Source organism: Somniosus microcephalus, unplaced genomic scaffold, assembly GCF_052327205.1.
Source record: "Somniosus microcephalus isolate GS21.2 unplaced genomic scaffold, FLI_Smic_1.0 unresolved_chr7, whole genome shotgun sequence".
Lineage (NCBI taxonomy): Eukaryota > Metazoa > Chordata > Chondrichthyes > Squaliformes > Somniosidae > Somniosus > Somniosus microcephalus.
This window is the reverse complement of record NW_028225185.1, coordinates 4,835,112-4,857,131: the sequence shown is the minus strand read 5'-3', so window position 1 is coordinate 4,857,131 and position 22,020 is coordinate 4,835,112. Positions and strand designations below refer to the sequence as shown.

Sequence of the window (22,020 nt, the reverse complement as noted above, 5' to 3'; positions counted from 1 at the left end):
CCACTACACTGTCCCATCAAACACTCCCAGGGCAGGTACAGCACAGGTTAGATACAGAGTAAAGCTCCCTCTACACTGTCCCATCAAACACTCCCAGGGCAGGTACAGCATGGGATAAATGCAGAGTAAAGCACCCTCTACACAGCCCCATCAAACACTCCCAGGGCAAGTACAGCATGGGTTAGGTACAGAGTAAGCCTCCCCCTACACTGTCCCATCAAACACTCCCAGGGCAGGTACAGCACGGGTTAGATACAGAGTAAAGCTCCCTCTACACTGTCCCATCAAACACTCCCCGGGCAGATAGAGCACAGGTTAGATACAGAGTAAAGCTCCCTCTACACTGTCCCATCAAACAATCCCAGGGCAGGTACAGCACGGGTTAGATATAGAGTGAACCTCCCTCTACACTGTCCCATCAAACACTCCCAGGGCAGGTACAGCATGTGTTAGATGCAGAGTAAAGCTCCCTCTACACTGTCCCCATCAAACACTCCCAGGGCAGGTTCAGCACGGGTTAGATAAAGAGTAAAGCTTCCTCTACACTGTTCCATCAAACACTCCCAGGGCAGGTACAGCACGGGTTAGATACAGAGTAAAGCTCCCTCTGCACCGTCCCATCAAACACTCCCAGGGCAGGTACAGCATGTGTTAGATACAGAGTAAAGCTCCCTCTACACTGTCCCATCAAATACTCCCAGGGCAGGTACAGCACGGGTTAGATACAGAGTAAAGCTCCTTCTACACTGTCCCATCAAACACTCCCAGGGCAGGTACAGCACGGGTTAGATACAGAGTGATGTGCCTCAATAAATCCGAGACTCGATGTTAGCGAAACAAAACAAGGCTTTTATTGACTTAGAAGGTAACACACAGAGGAGAATGTATCTTCCATCCAGAGGTCTGCCGTACTGGATGTGCTGCAGGCTGGGCCAGCTTACAGCGGAGCCAGGTATGGGCGGAGCCCTACACACAGTACAATACAATGGAAATGAAACTGAAACCAACCACAGTCACAGGCAGAGAAATACTGATAAGTGATGAATGGAATATTTCATCACACAGAGTAAAGCTCCCTCTACACTGTCCCATCAAACACTCCCAGGGCAGGTACAGCACGGGTTAGATACAGAGTAAAGCTCCCTCTACAGCATCCCATCAAACACTCCCAGGGCAGGTACAGCACGGGTTAGATACAGAGTAAAGCTCCCTCTACACTGTCCCATCAAACACTCCCAGGGCAGGTACAGCACGGGTTAGATACAGAGTAAAGCTCCCTCTACACTGTCCCATCAAAAACTCCCAGGGCAGGTACAGCACGGGTTAGATACAGAGTAAAGCTCCCTCTACACTGTCCCATGAAACACTCCCAGGGCAGGTACAGCACGGGTTAAATACAGAGTAAAGCTCTCTCTACACTGTCCCATCAAACACTCCCAGGGCAGGTACAGCACGGGTTAGATACAGAGTAAAGCTCCCGCTACACAGTTCGAAAAACGTGCCTGAACCCATTGTCGAAATATTGGTGCCTTTTTGAATCAGTGTGCCAATTTCCCATTTCCCACCTCAGATGTCCTGTGACCTCTGTGAGTGGGATTGCCAATTTAGTGCGAATCAAGGAGGTGGGTTGAGCCTGCGCGAGATTCAGTTCACGTGGTCGACACTCGGCGGTGACTTTCACCCCCATCATTCTGGGCCGGATTTGAAAGGCGAGTTTGCAGCGCCCTGCTGTCCCTCTCATTCCTTGCTTATTTCCAACTCGCCTCTCTCCCGGTTTTTTTTCTACACTGGTCGTCCCTGGGCTGGAACAGAGGCCATTTCGTGATTGTATTGCTTCTCCCTTCTGCTACACCTTGTCGGAAGAGACTGGGCCTGTTGGTGTCTTGTATAAATCTCATGATCATGAAGAAACGACTCATGAAGTAACGCTGGACGGTCAGCTGGTGGCGCCGTTAAAGGTGTATAAATACTCGGACGTGGCCCCAGCTTGCACAGGGACATTTTGTAAGACAAGGAACTAGTGAAGTACAACTAGACCTCCATGTTTTGAAACAAGTTGATTAAAGCCTTGCTTTATACTCGAACCAAGTGCGTAGTGAGTTTTATTATGTCAGTGTCCTCCCAGCCGTTCACTTGGATGCCTGGCTATAGGGTGCGAGTTGTGGCTACGCTGTTTCTTGTTGTACCTGTCAGTCGGTCTGCCATGCCTGTCACAACTGCATTGTGCAATATCTGGCTGCAGCCCCCTTCTCTCTCTCTCTCTCTCTCTCTCTGTCAGTCGGAGTTGGGCTTGGGAAGCTGGTGTTGGGTGTTCTCTGGCTACGATTACTCTCTCTCTCGCTCTCTCCTCCTCGTCTGTCAGTCGGAGTTTGGTTTGGGAGGCTGGTGTTTGGTGTCTTTTGCGGCCTGCTCCCTCTTCAGGTGGTTTGTACAAGCTATTGCTGTATGTTCTGTACAGGGTAAAGGAGAGTCATGTGTTCCGCATCCTTGAAAGGAAGCTTTTCATTGCGATAGTACTGCACCACCTCGGGAATACTGTCGAAGAGGGCGCTGTTCTGATTCAGCGTGTATTTATTGTCTTTAGTCTGGGCCAAAATGATGTGGACACATCCCTGGCTGGTTCTGCACAGAGTGGACAATAACAGGAGAGAGTGTCAGTACCATCAGGAGACCATTTGTCTTTTGTTACCCATCCCCAGTCCGCCTTCCTCCCAAATCCTGAAGTTTACATCATATTTACAAGTGCACTCTCACCTCTGGGTCATGGGTTCGAGTCCCACTCCAGAGACTTGAGCTCAAAAATCCAGGCTGGCACTCCCAGTGCAGTACTGAGGGAGTGCCGCACTGTCGGAGGGGCGGTACTGAGGGAGCGCCGCACTGTCGGAGGGGCGGTATTGAGGGAGCGCCGCACTGTCGGAGGGGCGGTACTGAGGGAGCGCCGCACCGTCGGAGGGGCAGTACTGAGGGAGTGCCGCACTGTCGGAGGGGCGGTACTGAGGGAGCGCCGCACTGTCAGAGGGGCAGTACTGAGGGAGCGCCGCACTGTCGGAGGGGCGGTACTGAGGGAGCGCCGCACTGTCGGAGGGGCGGTACTGAGGGAGCGCCGCACTGTCGGAGGGGCGGTACTGAGGGAGCGCCGCACTGTCAGAGGGGCAGTACTGAGGGAGCGCCGCACTGTCGGAGGGGCGGTACTGAGGGAGCGCCGCACTGTCGGAGGGGCGGTACTGAGGGAGCGCCGCACTGTCGGAGGGGCAGTACTGAGGGAGCGCTGCACTGTCGGCGGGGCAGTATTGAGGGAGCGCCGCACTGTCGGAGGGGCGGTACTGAGGGAGTGCCGCACTGTCGGAGGGGCAGTACTGAGGGAGCGCCGCACTGGCGGAAGGGCGGTACTGAGGGAGCGCCGCACTGTCGGCAGGGCAGTACTGAGGGAGCGCCGCACTGTCGGAGGGGGCAGTACTGAGGGAGCGCCGCACTGTCGGAGGGGCAGTACTGAGGGAGCGCCGCACTGTCAGAGGGGCGGTACTGAGGGAGCGCCGCACTGTGGGAGGGGCAGTACTGAGGGAGCGCCACACTGTCGGAGGGGCGGTACTGAGGGAGCGTCGCACTGTCGGAGGGGCAGTACTGAGGGAGCGCCGCACTGTCGGAGGGGCGGTACTGAGGGAGCGCCGCACTGTCGGAGGGCTGGTACTGAGGGAGTGCCGCACTGTCGGAGGGGCAGTACTGAGGGAGCGCCGCACTGGCGGAGGGGCGGTACTGAGGGAGCGCCGCACTGTCGGAAGGGCAGTACTGAGGGAGCGCCGCACTGTCGGAGGGGGCAGTACTGAGGGAGCGCCGCAGTGTCGGAGGGGCAGTACTGAGGGAGCGCCGCACTGTCGGAGGTGCCATCTTTCGGATGAGACGTTAAACCGAGGCCCCGTCTGCCCTCTCAGGTGGATGTAAAAGATCCCATGGCCACTATTGGAAGAAGGGCAGGGGGGAGTTCTCCCCGGTGTCCTGGGGCCAATATTTATCCCTCAACCAACATCACTTAAAAAAAACATTATCTGGTCATTATCACATTGCTGTTTGTGGGAGCTTGCTGTGCGCAAATTGGGAGCCGCGTTTTCTACATTACAACAGTGACTACACTTCAAAAAGTGTTTAATTGGCTGTGAAGCGCTGTGGGACGTCCTGAGGTGGTGAAAGGTGCTGGAGAAATGTGAGTCTTTTTTTCTTTAAAGATACAGGCCATTTGGCCCAACTGCACGATGTTGACTGTTGCCGGGTGTGGGTGCCACAGGGATCAGTTGCTCTCACGTACTTAACTCAAATGGCCGAGGCAATGAGTGTCTGCAGGTCGGGCCTCACAGTTTACTCTGATCTGGTCTTCAGCTGACTCTCTCTCTCTCTGTATTAATGACTTGGGTGAAGGGACCGAGTGCACTGTAGCCACATTTGCTGAAGATACAAAGATGGGTGGGAAAGCAAGTTGTGCGGAGGATGCAAAGAATCTCCAAAGGGACACAGATAGGCTAAGTGAGTGGGCAAAAATCTGGCAGATGGAGTATAATGTGGGAAAATGCGAGGTTATCCACTTTGGTAGGAAAAATAAAAAAGCAAATTATTATTTAAATGGGGAGAGATTACAAAATGCTGCGGTACAGAGGGATCTGGGGGTCCTTGTACATGAATCACATAAAGTTAGCATGCAGGTACAGCAAGTAATTAGGAAGGCAAATGGAGTGTTGGCCTTTATTGCAAAGGGAATGGAGTATAAAAGTAGGGAAGTCCTGCTACAACTGTACAGGGCGTTGGTGAGACCACACCTGGAGTACTGCGTACAGTTTTCCTCTCCTTATTTAAGGAGGGATGTACTTGCATTGGAGGCAGTTCAGAGAAGGTTCACGAGGTTGATTCCTGAGATGAGGGGGTTGTCCTATGAAGAAAGGTTGAGCAGGTTGGGCCTATACTCATTGGAGTTTAGAAGAATGAGAGGGGATCTTATTGAAACGTATAAGATTCTGAGGGGGCTCGACAGGGTAGATGCAGAGAGGATGTTTCCCCTCGTGGGGGAATCTAGAACTCGGGGGCATAGTTTCAGAATAAGGGGGCACTGTTTTAAATCGGAGATGAGGAGGAATTTCTTCTCTCAGAGGGTCGTGAATCTGTGGAATTCTCTTCCCCAGAGAGCTGTGGAGGCTGGGTCATTGAATATATTCCTGTTCCTGGGACTAGGGACAGGGTCACTGGCAAGGCTTGGAAGCTAAGCAGAGACAAGACCTGGTTAGTACCTGGAGGGGTGACCATGAGGGAAGACCAGGTGCAGAAGATCACAGAAGGAGCCCGGAGGAGGGGCGGTTGGTGAGAAAGTCACGGAAGGAGGGGCGGCTGGTGAGCAGGCCCGGGCGTTGGGCTGAAGATTGTCGGACAGGAGGAATGGTGGCAATGGAATGGCGGCGCGCACAGACGCAGCGGCTTTGCTTCTCCCAGGACGGTGCTATTTACGTTTAATGTTAATGTTATTTGTACTGGACTCATGGGAGCTTGCAAGATCACATTTCGTTGTTCATGTACTTGTGCATTGTACAATGACAATAAAGTTGAATTATTATTATATTCAAGGTGGAGATAGACAGATTTTTGAACGATAAGGGAGTCGGGGGTTATGGGGAGCGGGCGGGGAAGTGGAGTTGAGGTCGATGATCAGTCGCGATCTTATTGAATGACGGAGCAGGCTCGAGGGGCCGAAAGGCCGACTCCTGCTCCTACTGTCTTATGTTCTTATGTCTCTCCTCCCCACCGGGAGTTACTAGATGAAGAGGAGCAGCCAGGGCCGATTATTTGTCCCCTGCCTAACCCCAAACCACTGGCAGTGTAGCACTGGAGTGGTCTGGCAAGACACTCAGTTCAAAGCGCTCACCTTCACCACACGGACTGCAGCGGTTCAAGAAGGCGGCTCACCACCACCTTCTCGAGGGCAACTAGGGACGGGCAATAAATGCCGGCCTTGCCAGCGACGCCCACATCCCGAGAATGAATTTTTAAAAAACTTAAGATGGCGGGGCATTTTCACGAGAGCCTCGAAGGTTAAGGGCTGGGATATTAAAGGGTACGGGGAATAGACTATGTGACTCATGTGGGAAAAATACTGACACTGACTTGATGGGCAGAATGGCCTGTTTCTGTGCTGCAGGATCACCTCGGAAAGGTGGCAAAATCAACCTTTCTTCATTGGAATAACAACAGAAAATGTTGGAAATACTCAGCAGGCCAGAGAGAGAAACAGAGTTAACGTTTCAGGTCTGGGACCCTTCGTCAGAACTGGAAAAAGCTGGAGATGTAACAGATATTAAACAGGTGCAGAGACGGCGGGGGGTGGGGGTTAGGAGGGGAGGAAGGAATTGAAAGAACATGCTGTGAAAATGTTGCAAATGGAAATGGCAAAAATCATACAGCATGAGAAATGGGGGCAGGGATAATTATCTGAAATTGTTGAACTCGATGTTGAGTCCGGCAGGCTGCAAAGTGCCCAATCGAAAGATGAGGTGCTGTTCCTCGAGCTTACGCTGAGCTTCATTAGAACAATGTAATAGGCCGAGGACAGAGAGATCAGAGTGGGAGTGAAGCGGTGAATTAAAGTGACAGGCGACCGGAAGCTCGGGGTCACCCTTACGGACTGAACGGAGGTGTTCCGCAAAGCGGTCGCCCAATCTGCGTTTGGTCTCCCCAATGTAGAGGAGACCGCATCGTGAGCTCCCACTCTGATCTCTCTGTCCTCGGCCTATTACATTGTTCTAATGAAGCTCAACGTAAGCTCGAGGAACAGCACCTCATCTTTCGATTGGGCACTTTGCAGCCTGCCGGACTCAACATTGAGTTCAACAATTTCAGATAATTATCCCTGCCTCCATTTCTCATGCAGTATGATTTTGCCATTCCCATTTGCAACATTTTCACAGCATGTTCTTTCAATTCCTTCCTCCCCTCCTAACCGCACCCCCCCCCGGTCTCTGCACCTGCTTAATATCTGTTCCATCTCCAGCTTTTTCCAGTTCTGACGAAGGGTCCCAGACCTGAAACGTTAACTCTGTTTCTCTCTCCACGGATGCTGCCTGGCCTGCTGAGTATTTCCAGCATTTTCTGTCGTTATTTCAGATTTCCAGCATCCGCAGTATTTTGCTATTATATTTTCTTCACTGGCCCCGCCAACTCAGGTGCAGTTTTGACTGTTGGGCAGTGTGCAAGCCCTGCCTCGCCCTGCCTCCTGTCCCCCCACAATGTGGCTCACCCACAGCGTACCCTGAACCCCTGCCTCCACCCCATCCGAGCCTCTGATCCGGCCCACGTTCCCGTCCCTCCCGTTCCGGACGCCCTGCCGCTGCCACTGGTCTCCAACCCTGCCCCTGATTCCCGTCCCTGGCCCCTGACGCCCTGCCCCTTCCACTCATCCCACCCTGCCCCTCGAATCCTACCCCTACCTCTGATCCCACATCGTGCCGCTGCTCCTGACCCCCTGGCACCTTAAGCTGCTCCTGACCCCTCGCCCCCTACACCTGATCCCAGGAAGGCAAGTGGCATGTTGGCCTTTATTGCGAGGTGTTTGGAGTACAAGAGTAAGGAAGACTTGCTACAATTGTATAGAGCCTTGGTGAGACCGCACCTGGAGTACTGTGCACAGTTTTGGTCTCCTTATCTGAGGAAGGATATACTTGCCTTAGCGGCATCGCAACGAAGGTTCACTAGATTGATTCCTGGGATGAGAGGGCTGTCCTATGAGGAGAGATTGTGTAGAATGGGCCGATACTCTCTGGAGTTCAGAAGAATGGGAGGTGATCTCATTGAAACGTATCAGATTCTGAGGGGGATTGACAGGGTAGACGCTGAGAGGCTGTTTCCCCCTGGCTGGAGAGTCTAGAACCAGGGGTCACAGTCTCAGGATAAGGGGTCGGCCATTGAGGACTGAGATGAGGAGGAATTTCTTCACTCCGAGGGCGGTGAATCTTTGGAATTCTCTACCCCAGAGGGCTGTGGAGGCTCAGTCGTTGAGTGTATTCAAGGCCGAGATCGATGGATTTTTGGACTCCCGGGGAATCGAGGGATATGGGGATCGGGCGGGAGGTCGAAGATCAGCCATGATCTTATTGAATGGCGGAGCAGGCTCGAGGGGCCGAGTGGCCGACTCCTGCTCCTAATTCTTATGTTCATACCCCTGCCATGCCGCTTGTCCGGTTTGGCACTGACACATTGGTGACACCTCCACCCAGCTGTGCTTTTGAAGGGGACACTGGCAAGAGGCTCAGAGGAGGCCAACAGCTGGTGCGGAAGCCCAGGGACGCTTCCTTCAATTAACTGCTTCGCCAATTTACGAGAGTGAGGTTCAAAGAGCAACGCTGCTTCATTCTTGTTGTAAAAGCGTTTCAAGCTGCCACCACCCCCCCCACCCCCCCCACCCCAGTGCCCAGCACAGGTGCCCGAGGCCTCCCGAATACTCACTTTAAGGCAAGAGAATACTTGCTGTTTCCCGACTCGCTGTTTCGTACCAGGTAGCTGGCTTCCTTACACGTCTGCAGGCGAGACTCTGCCTCCATCCGGGTGATGGCTCCGTGATACCAGCTGAAAGAAGGAAAGACTTGCATTTATAGAACAAATTGCACAACCACCGGACGTCCCAAAGCGCTTTACAGACAATGAGGTGTGGTCACTGTAGTAATGTGGGAAACGCAGCAGACAATATGCGCACAGCAAGCTCCCATAAACAGCGATGTGATAATGACCAGATCATCTGTTTTAGTGATTTTGGTTGAGGGATAAATATTGGCCCCAGGACACCGGGGAGAACTCCCCCTGCTCTTCTTCGAAATAGTGACCGTGGGATCTTTTATGTCCCCCTGAGAGGTTTAACGTCTCATCCAAAAGATGGCATCTCCGACAGTGCGGCGCTCCCTCAGTATTGCCCCTCCGACAGTGCGGCGCTCCCTCAGTACTGCCCCTCCGACAGTGCGGCGCTCCCTCAGTACCGCCCCTCCGACAGTGCAGTGCTCCCTCAGTACTGCCCCTCCGACAGTGCGGCGCTCCCTCAGTACTGCCCCTCCGACAGTGCGGCGCTCCCTCAGCACTGCCCCTCCGACAGTGCGGCGCTCCCTCAGTACTGCCCCTCTGACAGTGCAACGCTCCCTCAGTACTGCCCCTCCGACAGTGCGGCGCTCCCTCAGCACTGCCCCTCCGACAGTGCGGCGCTCCCTCAGTACTGCCCCTCCGACAGTGCGGCGCTCCCTCAGTACTGTCCCTCCGACAGTGCGGCACTCCCTTAGTACTGCCCCTCCGACAGTGCGGCGTTCCCTCAGTACTGCCCCTCTGACAGTGCGGCGCTCCCTCAGTACTGCCCCTCCGACAGTGCGGCGCTCCCTCAGCACTGCCCCTCCGACAGTGCGGCGCTCCCTCAGTACTGCCCCTCCGACAGTGCGGCGCTCCCTCAGTACTGCCCCTCCGACAGTGCGGTGCTCCCTCAGTACTGCGCTCCCTCAGTACCGCCCCTCCGACAGTGCGGCGTTCCCTCAGTACTGCCCCTCCGACAGTGCGGCGCTCCCTCAGTACTGCACCTCCGACAGTGTGGTGCTCCCTCAGTACTGCCCCTCCGACAGTGCGGCGCTCCCTCAGCACTGCCCCTCCGACAGTGCGGCGCTCCCTCAGTACTGCCCCTCCGACAGTGCGGCGCTCCCTCAGTACCGCCCCTCCGACAGTGCGGCGCTCCCTCAGTACTGCGCTCCCTCAGTACTGCCCCTCCGACAGTTCTGCGCTCCCCCAGTACTGCCCCTCCGACAGTGCGGCGCTCCCTCAGTACTGCCCCTCCGACAGTGCGGCGCTCCCTCAGTACCGCCCCTCCGACAGTGCGGCGCTCCCTCAGTACTGCGCTCCCTCAGTACCGCCCCTCCGACAGTGCGGCGCTCCCTCAGTACTGCGCTCCCTCAGTACTGCCCCTCCGACAGTTCTGCGCTCCCCCAGTACTGCCCCTCCGACAGTGCGGCGCTCCCTCAGTACTGCCCCTCCGACAGTGCGGCGCTCCCTCAGTACTGCCCCTCCGACAGTGCGGTGCTCCCTCAGTACTGCGCTCCCTCAGTACCGCCCCTCCGACAGTGCGGCGCTCCCTCAGTACTGCGCTCCCTCAGTACTGCCCCTCCGACAGTTCTGCGCTCCCCCAGTACTGCCCCTCCAACAGTGCGGCGCTCCCTCAGTACTGCGCTCCCTCAGTACTGCCCCTCCGACAGTTCTGCGCTCCCCCAGTACTGCCCCTCCGACAGTGCGGCGCTCCCTCTGTACTGCACTGGAGTGTCAGCCTAGAGTTTTGTGCTCAAGTCTCTGGAGAGGCGAGGGTGCTACCCACTGAGCCACAACTGATACAGCTGTGGGAAGATGGAAACCCCAGTTAAACCTGGGTGAAGGTTCATGGCCTAGAGTGTGGGGCACCAAGCTTGAAAAAGGGTAGGAGAAAAGATGTGCTAAATCAAGAAATGGTGAATATTTGACCTCGCGCTTTGGTCTTCAAACTCTGTAGATTGGAGGAGGGAGGGAGATGAGGAGTTCCAGGGGAGGAATGAGTTAGAGAGTAGGAGTACTGTGCACAGTTTTGGTCTCCTAACCTAAGGAAGGACATACTTGCCTTAGAGCCGGTGCAACGAAGGTTCACTAGATTGATTCCTGGGATGGGAGGGCTGTCCTATGATGAGAGATTGTGTAGAATGGGCCGATACTCTCTGGAGTTTAGAAGAATGAGAGGTGATCTCATTGAAACATATCAGATTCTGAGGGGGATTGACAGGGTCGATGCTGAGAGGCTGTTTCCCCCCTGGCTGGAGAGTCTAGAACCAGGGGTCACAGTCTCAGGATAAGGGGTCGGCCATTGAGGACTGAGATGAGGAGGAATTTCTTCACTCAGAGGGCGGTGAATCTTTGGAATTCTCTGCCCCAGAGGGCTGTGGAGGCTCAGTCGTTGAGTATATTCAAGGCTGAGATCGATAGATTTTTGGACTCTAGGGGAATCGAGGGATATGGGGATCGGGCGGGAAAGTGGAGTTGAGGTCGAAGATCAGCCATGATCTTATTGAATGACGGAGCAGGCTCGAGGGGCCGAATGGCCGACTCCTGCTCCTAATTCTTAAGAGAGGGCGCGATGAGTTTGGATTTCAGCACAGTGTGGACGCGGCGGGGAGGCAGGGTGTGTGGAATTGGATACTGAGAACTCCAGAGGAACAGGAGAGGGGCTGTTGTCACTTACACTTGTTTTTCTAAGGGAATGGTTGGATCCACCTTGTCTCCCATCTCTCCGCTCTCTGGGCTCTGTTGTCTCAGGACCTTCTGAGTCCAGCTCGGCTGCCTGTGATGGTGCTTGACCTTCTCCTCTTTGGGCGGAGACGCTCTCTCTGCGGAGTCAAACTGGGCTAAGGGGGGGGGGCGGGGGGTGGGTAGAGACAGACAGAAGGTGGCAAACACTATTAGACAAAGTATCCGTCAAGGGTCTGTTCACCTTTCCGCGGCTGGGCATCACACCTCCTTCCACTTCTCTCACACTGAGGTCCTGTTCTAAGAGCCCCAGCAAACCCCACCATTCCCCCCAAGCACTTCACCCATTCTTCCCAAGTGTGAGTTTTGACAGACTATTCGACAAAGGACAGCATCAGAGCTGAGCCTGCACCTGTCCTGCGCACAACACACAGTAACACGCTTTCCTGAGCGTGTCGCTAGATAGCGACCAGGCACAAGGAACCATGATACATTTTCCCCTCTTGTAGCCCTGAGGTGCCGGGGCCAATTGCAGAGTGTCTGACTTGCTGATCACCATGGGCTCCCAGTTAAGCAACGCCTCGATTTTAACATTCTCCATCCTTGTTTTTGAATCCCCTCCATGGCCTCGTTCCCCTCCCTATCTCTGTAATCTCCTCCAACCCTATAATCCCCCTAGACCTCTGTGCTCCTCTAATTCCGGCCTCTTGAGCATCCCCCCGATTTCCATCGCTCCACCGCTGGCGGCCGTGCCTTCAGCCGCCTGGGCCCCGAGCTCTGGAATTCCCTCCCTAAACCTCTCCGCCTCTCTCTCTCCTCCTTTAAGACGCTCCTTAAAACCTCCCTCTTTGACCAAGCTTTTGGTCATCTGTCCTAATATGTGGCTCGGTGTCAAATCCTGTGAAGCGCCCTGGGACGTTTTACTGCATTAAAGGCCCCTGTATAAATATATAAGTTGTTGCCAACTTCTGCCCTGGCTGTGATCAGATACCTCAGCACAGAACAGTGAGGGAACCTCAGCGATTCCTGGCCCCTTTTTAGCCAAGAACCGCATTAGGTGGTCCCTTGACATGAATCAGTCATTCATGAAAGAAAGACTTATGAAATAATACTGAGCAGCCTGCGGGTGGCGCTGTCCAGGGAGAGTATAAATACTCGGGCACGGGCCCAGCTTGCGCAGAACATTCTTAACAGGAACTAGTGAAGGACACAACTCGACCTCCATGTTGTAAAACAGTTGATTAAAGCTTTGTTTAACGCTTAGACCAAGTGCCGAGTAGTTTTCTTACGTCAGACCCTTTACCCACCCGACCCTCTTGAGCAAAGTGAGCACAGTTCCCCCTTCCCCCGCGGGCTTCCTGCTGTACCTGCGAACGCTTTCACGATCTGTTCCGTCTTCCATTCCCAGGGCTGCTCGTACTCTGCCGCCGGACGCCCGTCGTTCTCCGGCAGGCAGCTGTCAGTGGGCCGCTGGCTCCCTGCCCTCTCCAGGCCGGCGTTCCCGGGCGCCTCCGGCTTTGCTCCCACCTCCCCCGGCTCGTAGGGACTGTCGTACAACAGGGACTGCTTTCCCAGTGGGTCCTTCGAGCCTCGCCTGCGAATTTCTGAATTGGGGAAAAAATAAAAGTCGGTTCATCTCCTAACTGGGCAACGCGCCCAAGGGCAGGAATTCCAATCTGCTCAGATATATCAATGATTGGCATGCTGGAAACAGATCCCACTGTGTGATAATTTAATAGAGGTGGGTTAATTTAGTGCTTCCGTTCAAACACTGGAGAAGCGCATTAAGACATAGAAACATAGAAGATAGGAGCAGGAGTCGGCCATTCGGCCCCTCGAGCCTGCTCCACCATTCAATGAGATCATGGCTGATCATCCAATTTCAGTACCCAGTCCCTGCCTTCTCCCCATACCCCTTGATCCCTTTAGCCTTAAGAAATATATCCAACTCCTTCTTAAATATATTTAATGAATTGGCCTCAACTGCCTTCTGTGGTAGAGAATTCCACAGGTTCACCAGTCTCTGGGTGAAGAAATTCCTCCTCATTTCTGTCCTAAATGGCCTACCCCTTATCCTTAGACTGTGACCCCTGGTTCTGGACTCCCCGACCATCGGGGACATCCTTCCTGCATCTAGTCTGTCTAGTCCTGTCAGAATTTTATAAGTTTCAATGAGATCCCCTCTCATTCTTCTAAACTCCAGCGAGTACAAGCCCAATCGTCCCAATCTCTCCTCATACGTCATTCCTGCCATCCCAGGTATCAGTCTGGTGAATCGTCGCTGAACTCCCTCCATGGCAAGAACATCCTTCCTCAGATAAGGCGACCAAAACTACACACAATACTCAAGGTGTGGCCTCACCAAGGCCCTGTACAACTGCAGCAAGACATCCTTGTTCCTGTACTCGAACCCTCTCGCTACGAAGGCCAACATACCATTTGCCTTCTTAACCGCCTGCTGCACCTGCATGCTTAGAGCATAAGATGTTCAGACAAGGCCACAGCAGACAGGAACGTTAACTCTGTTTCTCTCTCCACGGATGTTGCCTGGCCTGCTGAGTTTTTCCAGCGTTTTCTGTTGTTATTTCGAATTTCTACCTCTGGTTTGGAGCGCGCTCCCATTCCCCAGGAGGTTAAGAGAGCTGTCAGCACAGGTGGGAAGTGCATGTGTGCAGATTCGGGTGTGAACTTGATTGGTTGTGACATCCTCTTTAGACAGGATCTAAGGATAAGGGGTAAGTCATTTAGGACCGAGATGAGGAGGAATTTCTTCACCCAGAGAGTGGTGAACCTGTGGAATTCTCTACCACAGAAGGCAGTGGAGGCCAATTCATTAAATATATTCAAGAAGGAGTTGGATATATTTCTTAAGGCTAAAGGGATCAAGGGATATGGGGAGAAGGCAGGGACAGGGTACTGAATTTGGATGATCAGCCATGATCTCGTTGAATTTAGGCTCGAGGGGCCGAATGGCCTACTCCTGCTCCTATCTTCTATGTATCTATGTATCTATGACAGATACTGACACTCAGGGCATGATCTTGCCAGCCCTGGGGAGGCGGGTGTGGAGGCGGGGCTGCCGGGAAAATGGCAGAATCTGGGGGGGGGGGGGGCGTGTGCCCATCCTGCCCCCAACCCGCCTCCATGCCATCTTCCCAGGAGGCGGGTAGCCGACCCGCGCCGGGTCCTCATTCCTTGGAGGCGGGAAGGGATTAAAGCCTATTAACTGCCTGTTAACAGGTAGTTAACAGGCAGAAAATAGGATTATACCCTTTTTGCCCTCACAAGTGCGGGCTTCCCGAAGGCTCCCAAACCCGCCAGCTCAGCGAGGCGAGTACTGGGTCTGCGGGGATCGGGGGGGGGGGGGGGGTGCAAAAGTGTGGTGTGAAGGTAAGTGATGGGTGCAAGAGTGTAGAGAAGTGTATCTGAGGTAAGTGCAAAGTGTTAGTAAAAGCGTACTTATCTTTGTTTCTTCCTGCAGGCTTCAGTCGGTGGGGATGCGGAGAGTCTCGGACCTCTGCGGCAGAGATGACAGATGGCCGCTGCATTCTCCAATGCAACAACCATCTCATTTCTGTAAAAGAAAGAAGTTTGATGAGGTCTTGAATTCAAGAACTCATCAAACTACAGAGAATGTCAGTGTTTGACAGCTTCACTGAGCTGTCAAACGATGACAATTCATCTGTCAAAAGTTTTTGACAGACGAACCGTCAGACGTTGACGTTCTCTGCAACCGGCTTTCCCTTAGTTGGCCTGCTAAGCCCGCTGGGCGGACTTAACAAGGTCAATCAAGGGAAAATAGCGTGGGTTGGTGGGACGTCGATGGGGGCGGGACTGAAACCCGACAAGCGGGAGTTCCGCCTCCAAAAGCTCCCCATTGGCCAAATCCAGCCCTCGCTGTCCAAGTCGATAAATGATGAATTGCCACCTGGGTGAAGCACAGGGGATGGTGGCCCATAGAGCGGTTCCCCGTCAAGAGCCAGTGCCTTCATGAGAGGAAGCCAGAATTCAGGCAGTAGAAGGAAAACCCGGGCTATAAACTAGGCCACTGGGTTTACATCTCTGATTTTCCAAAAAGGTAGGTTCCCTGATTAAAAGAAAAAAGACTCGTGTTTCTCCAGCGCCTTTCACCACCTCAGGACGTCCCAAAGTGCTTTACAGCCAATGAAGTACTTTTTTGAAGTGTAGTCACTGTTGTAATGTAGGAAACAAGGCAGCCAATTTGCGCACAGCAAGCTCCCACAAACAGCAATGTGATAATGACCAGATCATCTGTTTTAGTGATGTTGGTTGAGGGATAAATATTGGCCCCAGGACACCGGGGAGAACTCCCCCTGCTCGTCTTCCAATAGTGGCCGTGGGATCTTTTACATCTACCTGAGAGAGCAGACAGGGCCTCGGTTTAATGTCTCATCCGAAAGATGGCACCACCGACAGTGCAGCGCTCCCTCAGTACTGCCCCTCCGACAGTGCGGCGCTCCCTCAGTACTGCCCCTTCGACAGTGCGGCGCTCCCTCAGTACCGCCCCTCCGACACGCCTTCAGTACTGCCCCTCCGACAGTGCGGCGCTCCCTCAGTACCGCCCCTCCGACAGTGCGGCGCTCCCTCAGTACCGCCCCTCCGACAGTGCGGCGCTCCCTCAGTACTGCCCTTCTGACAGTGCGGCGCTCCTTCAGTACTGCCCCTCCGACAGTGCGGCGCTCCCTCAGTACCGCCCCTCCGACAGTGCGGCGCTCCCTCAGTACCGCCCCTCCGACAGTGCGGCGCTCCCTCAGTACCGCCCCTCCGACAGTGCGGCGCTCCCTCAGTACCGCCCCTCCGACAGTGCGGTGCTCCCTCAGTACCGCCCCTCCGACAGTGCGGCGCTCCCTCAGTACTGTCCTTCTGACAGTGTGGCGCTCCCTCAGTACTGCCCCTCCGACAGTGCGGCGCTCCCTCAGCACTGCCCCTCTGACAGATCGGCGCTCCCTCAGCACTGCCCCTCCGACAGTGCGGCGCTCCCTCAGCACTGCCCCTCTGACAGATCGGTGCTCCCTCAGCACCGCCCCTCCCACAGTGCGGCACTCCCTCAGAACTGCCCCTCGGACGGTGTAGTGTGCCCTCAGAACTGCCCCTCCGACAGTGCGGTGCTCCCTCAGCTCTGCACTGGGAGTGTCCGCCTGGATTATGTGCTCAAGTCCTTGGAGTGGGACTCGAACCCACAACCTTCTGACTCCGAGGCGAGCGACAGGGCTGCAATGCACCTCTGATCTGAGCTGACTGCCTTTTCCTCAGCTGCTGATAGCTTGCCGCTCATGCGGTCATCCTACAAAACTGAACTGCAGCTTTCTGAACCGCGACTCCCAGCGACCTCTCAGACTTTTTTTCCGCTTTTAGCACCGGCGTTGTGGTAATAAATTGAGAGTTTTTTTTTAAACTTGCTAAGCAGCAAAACAAAAAAAACATAATCGAGGCTGACACTCCCAGTGCAATGGGAAGATTTGCCAGAACCCCGCTCATTTACATTAGCAGCCTGTTAAATCAGCGGTTTCAGACAGCCCGCACCCGAGGGACCTGCGCCATCAGCCACCACAGCCAGCAGTCACGCAAGCTCGAGGCAGCTTTGGGGAGCAGGTCCTCCACCCGCTCTCCTCGACGAGGGTGGTCCGCTGTGGCCAGAAGCCGGCTTTTTTTCACTGCGACTTTTTAATATCAAATCACCACACGCAGGAAGTGCACGACTGCGCAAAAGGACGGTGCTCGGAGGGGGGAGGTCTGCGGAGGAACAATTGAAATGATGTCTCATAGAGTTATACAGCAGAGAAAGAGGCCCTTCGGCCCATCGTGTCCGCGGTGGCCATCAAGCCCCGTCTAATCTAACTCCATTTTCCAGCACTTGGTCCGTAGCCGTGTATGCTATGGTGTTTCAAGTGCTCATCTAAATGCTTCTTGAATGTTGTGAGGGTTCCTGCCTCTACCACCCTTTCAGGCAGTGAGTTCCAGATTCCAACCACCCTCTGGGTGAAAAAGTTTTTGACATAAGAAAACTACTCGGCACTTGGTCTAAGCGTTAAACAAAGCTTTAATCAACTGTTTTACAACATGGAGGTCTAGTTGTGTCCTTCACTAGTTCCTGTTAAGAATGTCCTGAGCAAGCTGGGCCCGTGCCCGAGTATTTATACTCTCCCTGGACAGCGCCACCCGCAGGCCGCTCAGTATTATTTCATAAGTCTTTCTTTCATGAATGACTGAATCATGTCACTTTTTCCTGAAATCCCCTCTAAACCTCCTGCCCCTTACCTTGAAACTATGCCCCCTGATTATTGACCCCTCTACTAAGGGGAAAGTTCCTTTCTATCTACCCTATCTATGCCCCTCATAATTTTATACACCTCAATCAGGTCCCCTCTCAGCCTTCTCTGCTCTAAGGAAAACAACCCCAGCCTGTCCAGTCTCTCTTCATAGCTGAAGCGCTCCAGCCCAGGTAACATCCTGGTGAATCTCCTCTGCACCCTCTCCAATGCAATCACATCCTTCCTATGGTGTGGCGACGCGAGTGTACAAACACTTGTGGGGGGGTCGAAACTCGCCTCGGCCGCTGGCGCTAAACAGGCGATAACGGATCGGCTGAGCCGGCGTTTGACATTGGAAAATTAAAACGCGCAGGCAGGGACTTTTGAATGGGCTGCACCGCCCAAAAAAAATTACGGGGAGCGTTGGTGGGCGGCCAGTTGGATACCGTCCGTTATGCGCCACCGCCCCAGACTGATTTCTACCCCTTAGTCTGTACAACACCACGACAGACAATGGGAATGCACGGCAGGCTCCCCAAGTATCGGAAAGGGGAATCGACCGGTCAATAGAAACATAGAAAAATAGGAGCAGGAGTCGGCCATTCGGCCCCTCCAGCCCGCTCCGCCATTCAATATGATCCTGGCTGATCCTCTATCTCAATACCATATTCCCGCTCTCTCCCCATACCCCTTGATGCCTTTTGTGTCTAGAAATCTATCGATCTCCTTCTTCAATATATTCAGTGACTTGGCCTCCACAGCCTTCTGTGGTAGAGAATTCCACAGGTTCACCACCCTCTGAGTGAAGACATTTCTCATCTCAGTCCTAAATGTCCTACCCCGTAACCTGAGACTGTGACCCCTCGTTCTAGACCCCCCGAGACAGGGGAAACATCCTCCCTGCATCCAGTCTGTCGAGCCCTGTCAGAATTTTATACGTTTCAATGAGATCCCCCTCTCATTCTTCTAAACTCTAGTGAATACAGGCCTAGTCGACCTAATCTCTCCTCATACGACAGTCCTGCCGTCCCAGGAATCAGTGTTATGGGTGCGGCCTCTTCACCAGACCCGCTGTGCATCTCCAGCCGTTTCTTTTCGCTCATCTATTTTTCTCCCCTTCCCTCACATAGAAACATAGACATAGAAACATAGAAGATAGGAGCAGGAGTAGGCCATTCGGCCCCTCGAGCCTGCTCCGCCATTCAATGCGATCATGGCTGATCATCCAATTTCAGTACCCAGTCCCTGCTTTCTCCCCATACCCCTCACCTCAAGGTGTTGCCTTTTTCCCAGGGTACGACTCTCTGGGCGCGCCGCACCGCACCCCCGCCCCCCCCCCGAAATGGCCATTCTTCCCTGGGTGAACCGAGAGGAGAGTCCGCACAGGCAGCATCGCAGCTTGGCCCGGCCTTCTCTGCACCCGACGCCCATGCGTGTGCACGTGTTCCAGCGAGGAGCCAGTGGATTGTGATCAGGAGAGGAACCCTGGCTGATTTTTTGTTGTTGGTGCACAGCAAGATCCCACAAACAGCAATGAGATGAATGACCAGTTATTCTGTTTTTGGTGGCGGTAGAGGGAGATGTGTTGGCCCAGGGCACCAGGAGAACGCCAGCCGCCGTCCCCCGCAACCTGCCCTTCTTCCAATAGTGCCCTGAGATCTTGAATGCTCAGCTGAACGGGCATATGGGGATCTCCGTATAACGTCTCAGGGGCAGTACTGAGGGAGCGCCGCACTGTCGGAGGGGCAGTACTGAGGGAGGGCCGCACTGTCGGAGGGGCAGTACTGAGGGAGCGCCGCACTGTCGGAGGGGCGGTACTGAGGGAGCGCCGCACTGTCGGAGGGGCAGTACTGAGGGAGCGCCGCACTGTCGGAGGGGCGGTACTGAGGGAGCGCCGCACTGTCGGAGGGGCGGTACTGAGGGAGCGCCGCACTGTCGGAGGGGCGGTACTGAGGGAGCGCCGCACTGTCGGAGGGGCGGTACTGAGGGAGCGCCGCACTGTCGGAGGGGCGGTACTGAGGGAACGCCGCACTGTCGGAGGGACGGTACTGAGGGAGTGCCGCACTGTCGGAGGGGCGGTACTGAGGGAGCGCCGCACTGTCGGAGGGACGGTACTGAGGGAGCGCCGCACTGTCGGAGGTGCCGTCTTTCAGATGAGACATTAAACCGAGGCCCCGTCTGCCCTCTCAGGTGGACATAAAAGATCCCATGGCCACTATTGGAAGAAGAGCAGGGGGAGTTCTCCCCGGTGTCCTGGGGCCAATATTTATCCCTCAACCAACATCACTAAAACAGATTATCCGGTCATTATTGTGGTAAACCACTGTTAACCTGTACATGCCTGTGTGGTAAACCACTGTTAACCCTGTACAAGTCCAGGCATGTCTCAGCCTCTGGCTCCACCCCTAAGCCCGGGTTTAAAGGTGACTCACCACCCTTCCCCCGGGAGCTCTTAGGATGGATTCACTAGCAGAGGCATGCTCTAGTTCTTAGTCAATAAAAGCCTACTTCATATAAGTCCATCTCGTAGTCTTTGGTATTGTTGATAGCGCATCAATTATCACATTGCTGTTTGTGGGAGCTTGCTGTGTGCAAATTGGCTGCCGCGTTTCCCACATTACAACAGTGACCACACTTCAAAAAGTACTTCATTGGCTGTAAAGCGCTTTGGGACGTCCTGAGGTGGTGAAAGGCGCTGGAGAAATTACAAGTCTTTCTTTCTTTGAATGAAAGAGTCCATGGGTTTGTAACCGTATGGCAAGCACGATTCAGCAGTAAAACAGTTAAGCCTGCGTTCTCGGAATCCTGTCTCCCTTCCCGACGATTTCCAAATGTGGATGTGTTGTATTGTTTCCAGGGTGCAGTTTCCTCAGCCCGTTTCCTCCCTCTCTCTCCCGCTTCCTCTCTGAGCTGCACACGCCACATTCGTACTGTGGAGAGGAAGTCTCCGCTTGCAGCAGTGGGAGTGTTGCGGCTCCCCCCGGCGTCGCGCCTTGCTCAGGCGACACTGGGGCTCTCGTGCTCAGGAAGCTGGTGGGGGGGTGGGGGCGGGGGCTGGGCTGTGACGGAATAATCCCGCAGCCCATCGCTGCACAACTATCAACAAGGGCCGGTTAAAAGCGTCAGACAGGCGGCTGGGGGCCGAGGGGCAAAGGTCTCCATCACCGAGCCCTTTCAGAGCAGGGAAGCCATGGGTTCAATCCCCTGGCCTATGCTGAGTTGGCGGATCTCAGCTGGGACAGCAGAAAGAAAGCGGCAGTGACCTCAGGTGTCAAGTTCTCTCGCGAGACACACATTATTCTTTTCTGAGACACCCGGCCCCAGGCTTAATTCTAGGCCTCTGCTTTCACCCTACCTGCCCAAGAGAGGCAGAGGAAAGAAAGATCTTGCATTTGTACAGCGCCTTACACCACCTCGCGACGTCCCAAAGCGCTACACAGCCAATGACGTACCTTTCAGGTGTCGTCACTGTTCTGGTTCAGAGGCAAGTGTGCTGCCGACTGAGCTAAGCCGACACAATTCAGTGCAGTGCTGAAGGAGCGCCGCACTGTCGGAGGGGCGGTACTGAGGGAGCGCCGCACTGTCGGAGGAGCGGTACTGAGGGAGCGCCGCACTGTCAGAGGGGCGGTACTGAGGGAGCGCCGCACTGTCAGAGGGGCAGTACTGAGGGAGCGCCGCACTGTCGGAGGGGCAGTACTGAGGGAGCACTGCACTGTCGGAGGGGCAGCACTGAAGGAGCACCGCACTGTCGGAGGGGCAGTACTGAGGGAGCGCCGCACTGTCGGAGGAGCGGTAGTGAGGGAGCGCCGCACTGTCGGAGGGGCAGTACTGCGGGAGCGCCGCACTGTCGGAGGGGCAGTACTGAGGGAGCGCCGCACTGTCAGAGGGGCAGTACTGAGAGGGCGCCGCACTGTCGGAGGGGCAGTAGTGAGGGAGCGCCGCAGTGTTGGAGTTGCAGTACTGAGGGAGCGCCGCACTGTCGGAGGGGCAGTGCTGAGGGAGCGCCGCACTGTCGGAGGGGCGGTACTGAGGGAGCGCCGCACTGTCGGAGGGGTGGTACCGAGGGAGCGCTGCACTGTCGGAGGGGCGGGAGCGCCGCACTATCGGAGGGGCAGTACCGAGGGAGTGCCGCACTGTCGGAGGGGCAGTACTGAGGGAGTGCTGCACTGTCGGAGGGGCGGTACTGAGGGGGTGCCGCACTGTCGGAGAGGCAGTACTGAGGGAGCGCCGCACTGTCGGAGTTGCAGTACTGAGGGAGCGCCGCACTGTCGGAGGGGCAGTACTGAGGTAGCACCGCACTGTCGGAGGGGCAGTACTGAGGGAGCACCGCACTGTCGGAGGGGCAGTACTGAGGGAGCGCCGCACTGTCGGAGGGGCAGTACTGAGAGAACGCCGCACTGTCGGAGGGGCAGTACTGAGGGAGCGCTGCACTGTCGGAGGGGCAGTACTGAGGGAGCGCCGCACTGTCGGAGGGGCGGTACTGAGGGAGCGC

General features: G+C 55.0%; 1 protein-coding gene across 1 annotated transcript in view; it reads right to left on the bottom strand.

The window, feature by feature from the left end:
• Window positions 1-828: 828 nt before the first annotated feature.
• Window positions 829-22,020, bottom strand: part of LOC147086416 (uncharacterized) — a 40,858-nt gene continuing 19,666 nt past the window's right edge. The window contains exons 3-6 of the mRNA XM_085978517.1: window positions 12,624-12,860; window positions 11,252-11,414; window positions 8,473-8,592; window positions 829-2,622 (exon numbers count right to left, since the gene is read on the bottom strand). Of these exons, the coding sequence (XP_085834643.1) occupies window positions 2,436-2,622; window positions 8,473-8,592; window positions 11,252-11,414; window positions 12,624-12,860 (707 nt within the window). The 3' untranslated portion in view covers window positions 829-2,435. The remainder of the gene's footprint in view (window positions 2,623-8,472; window positions 8,593-11,251; window positions 11,415-12,623; window positions 12,861-22,020) is intronic.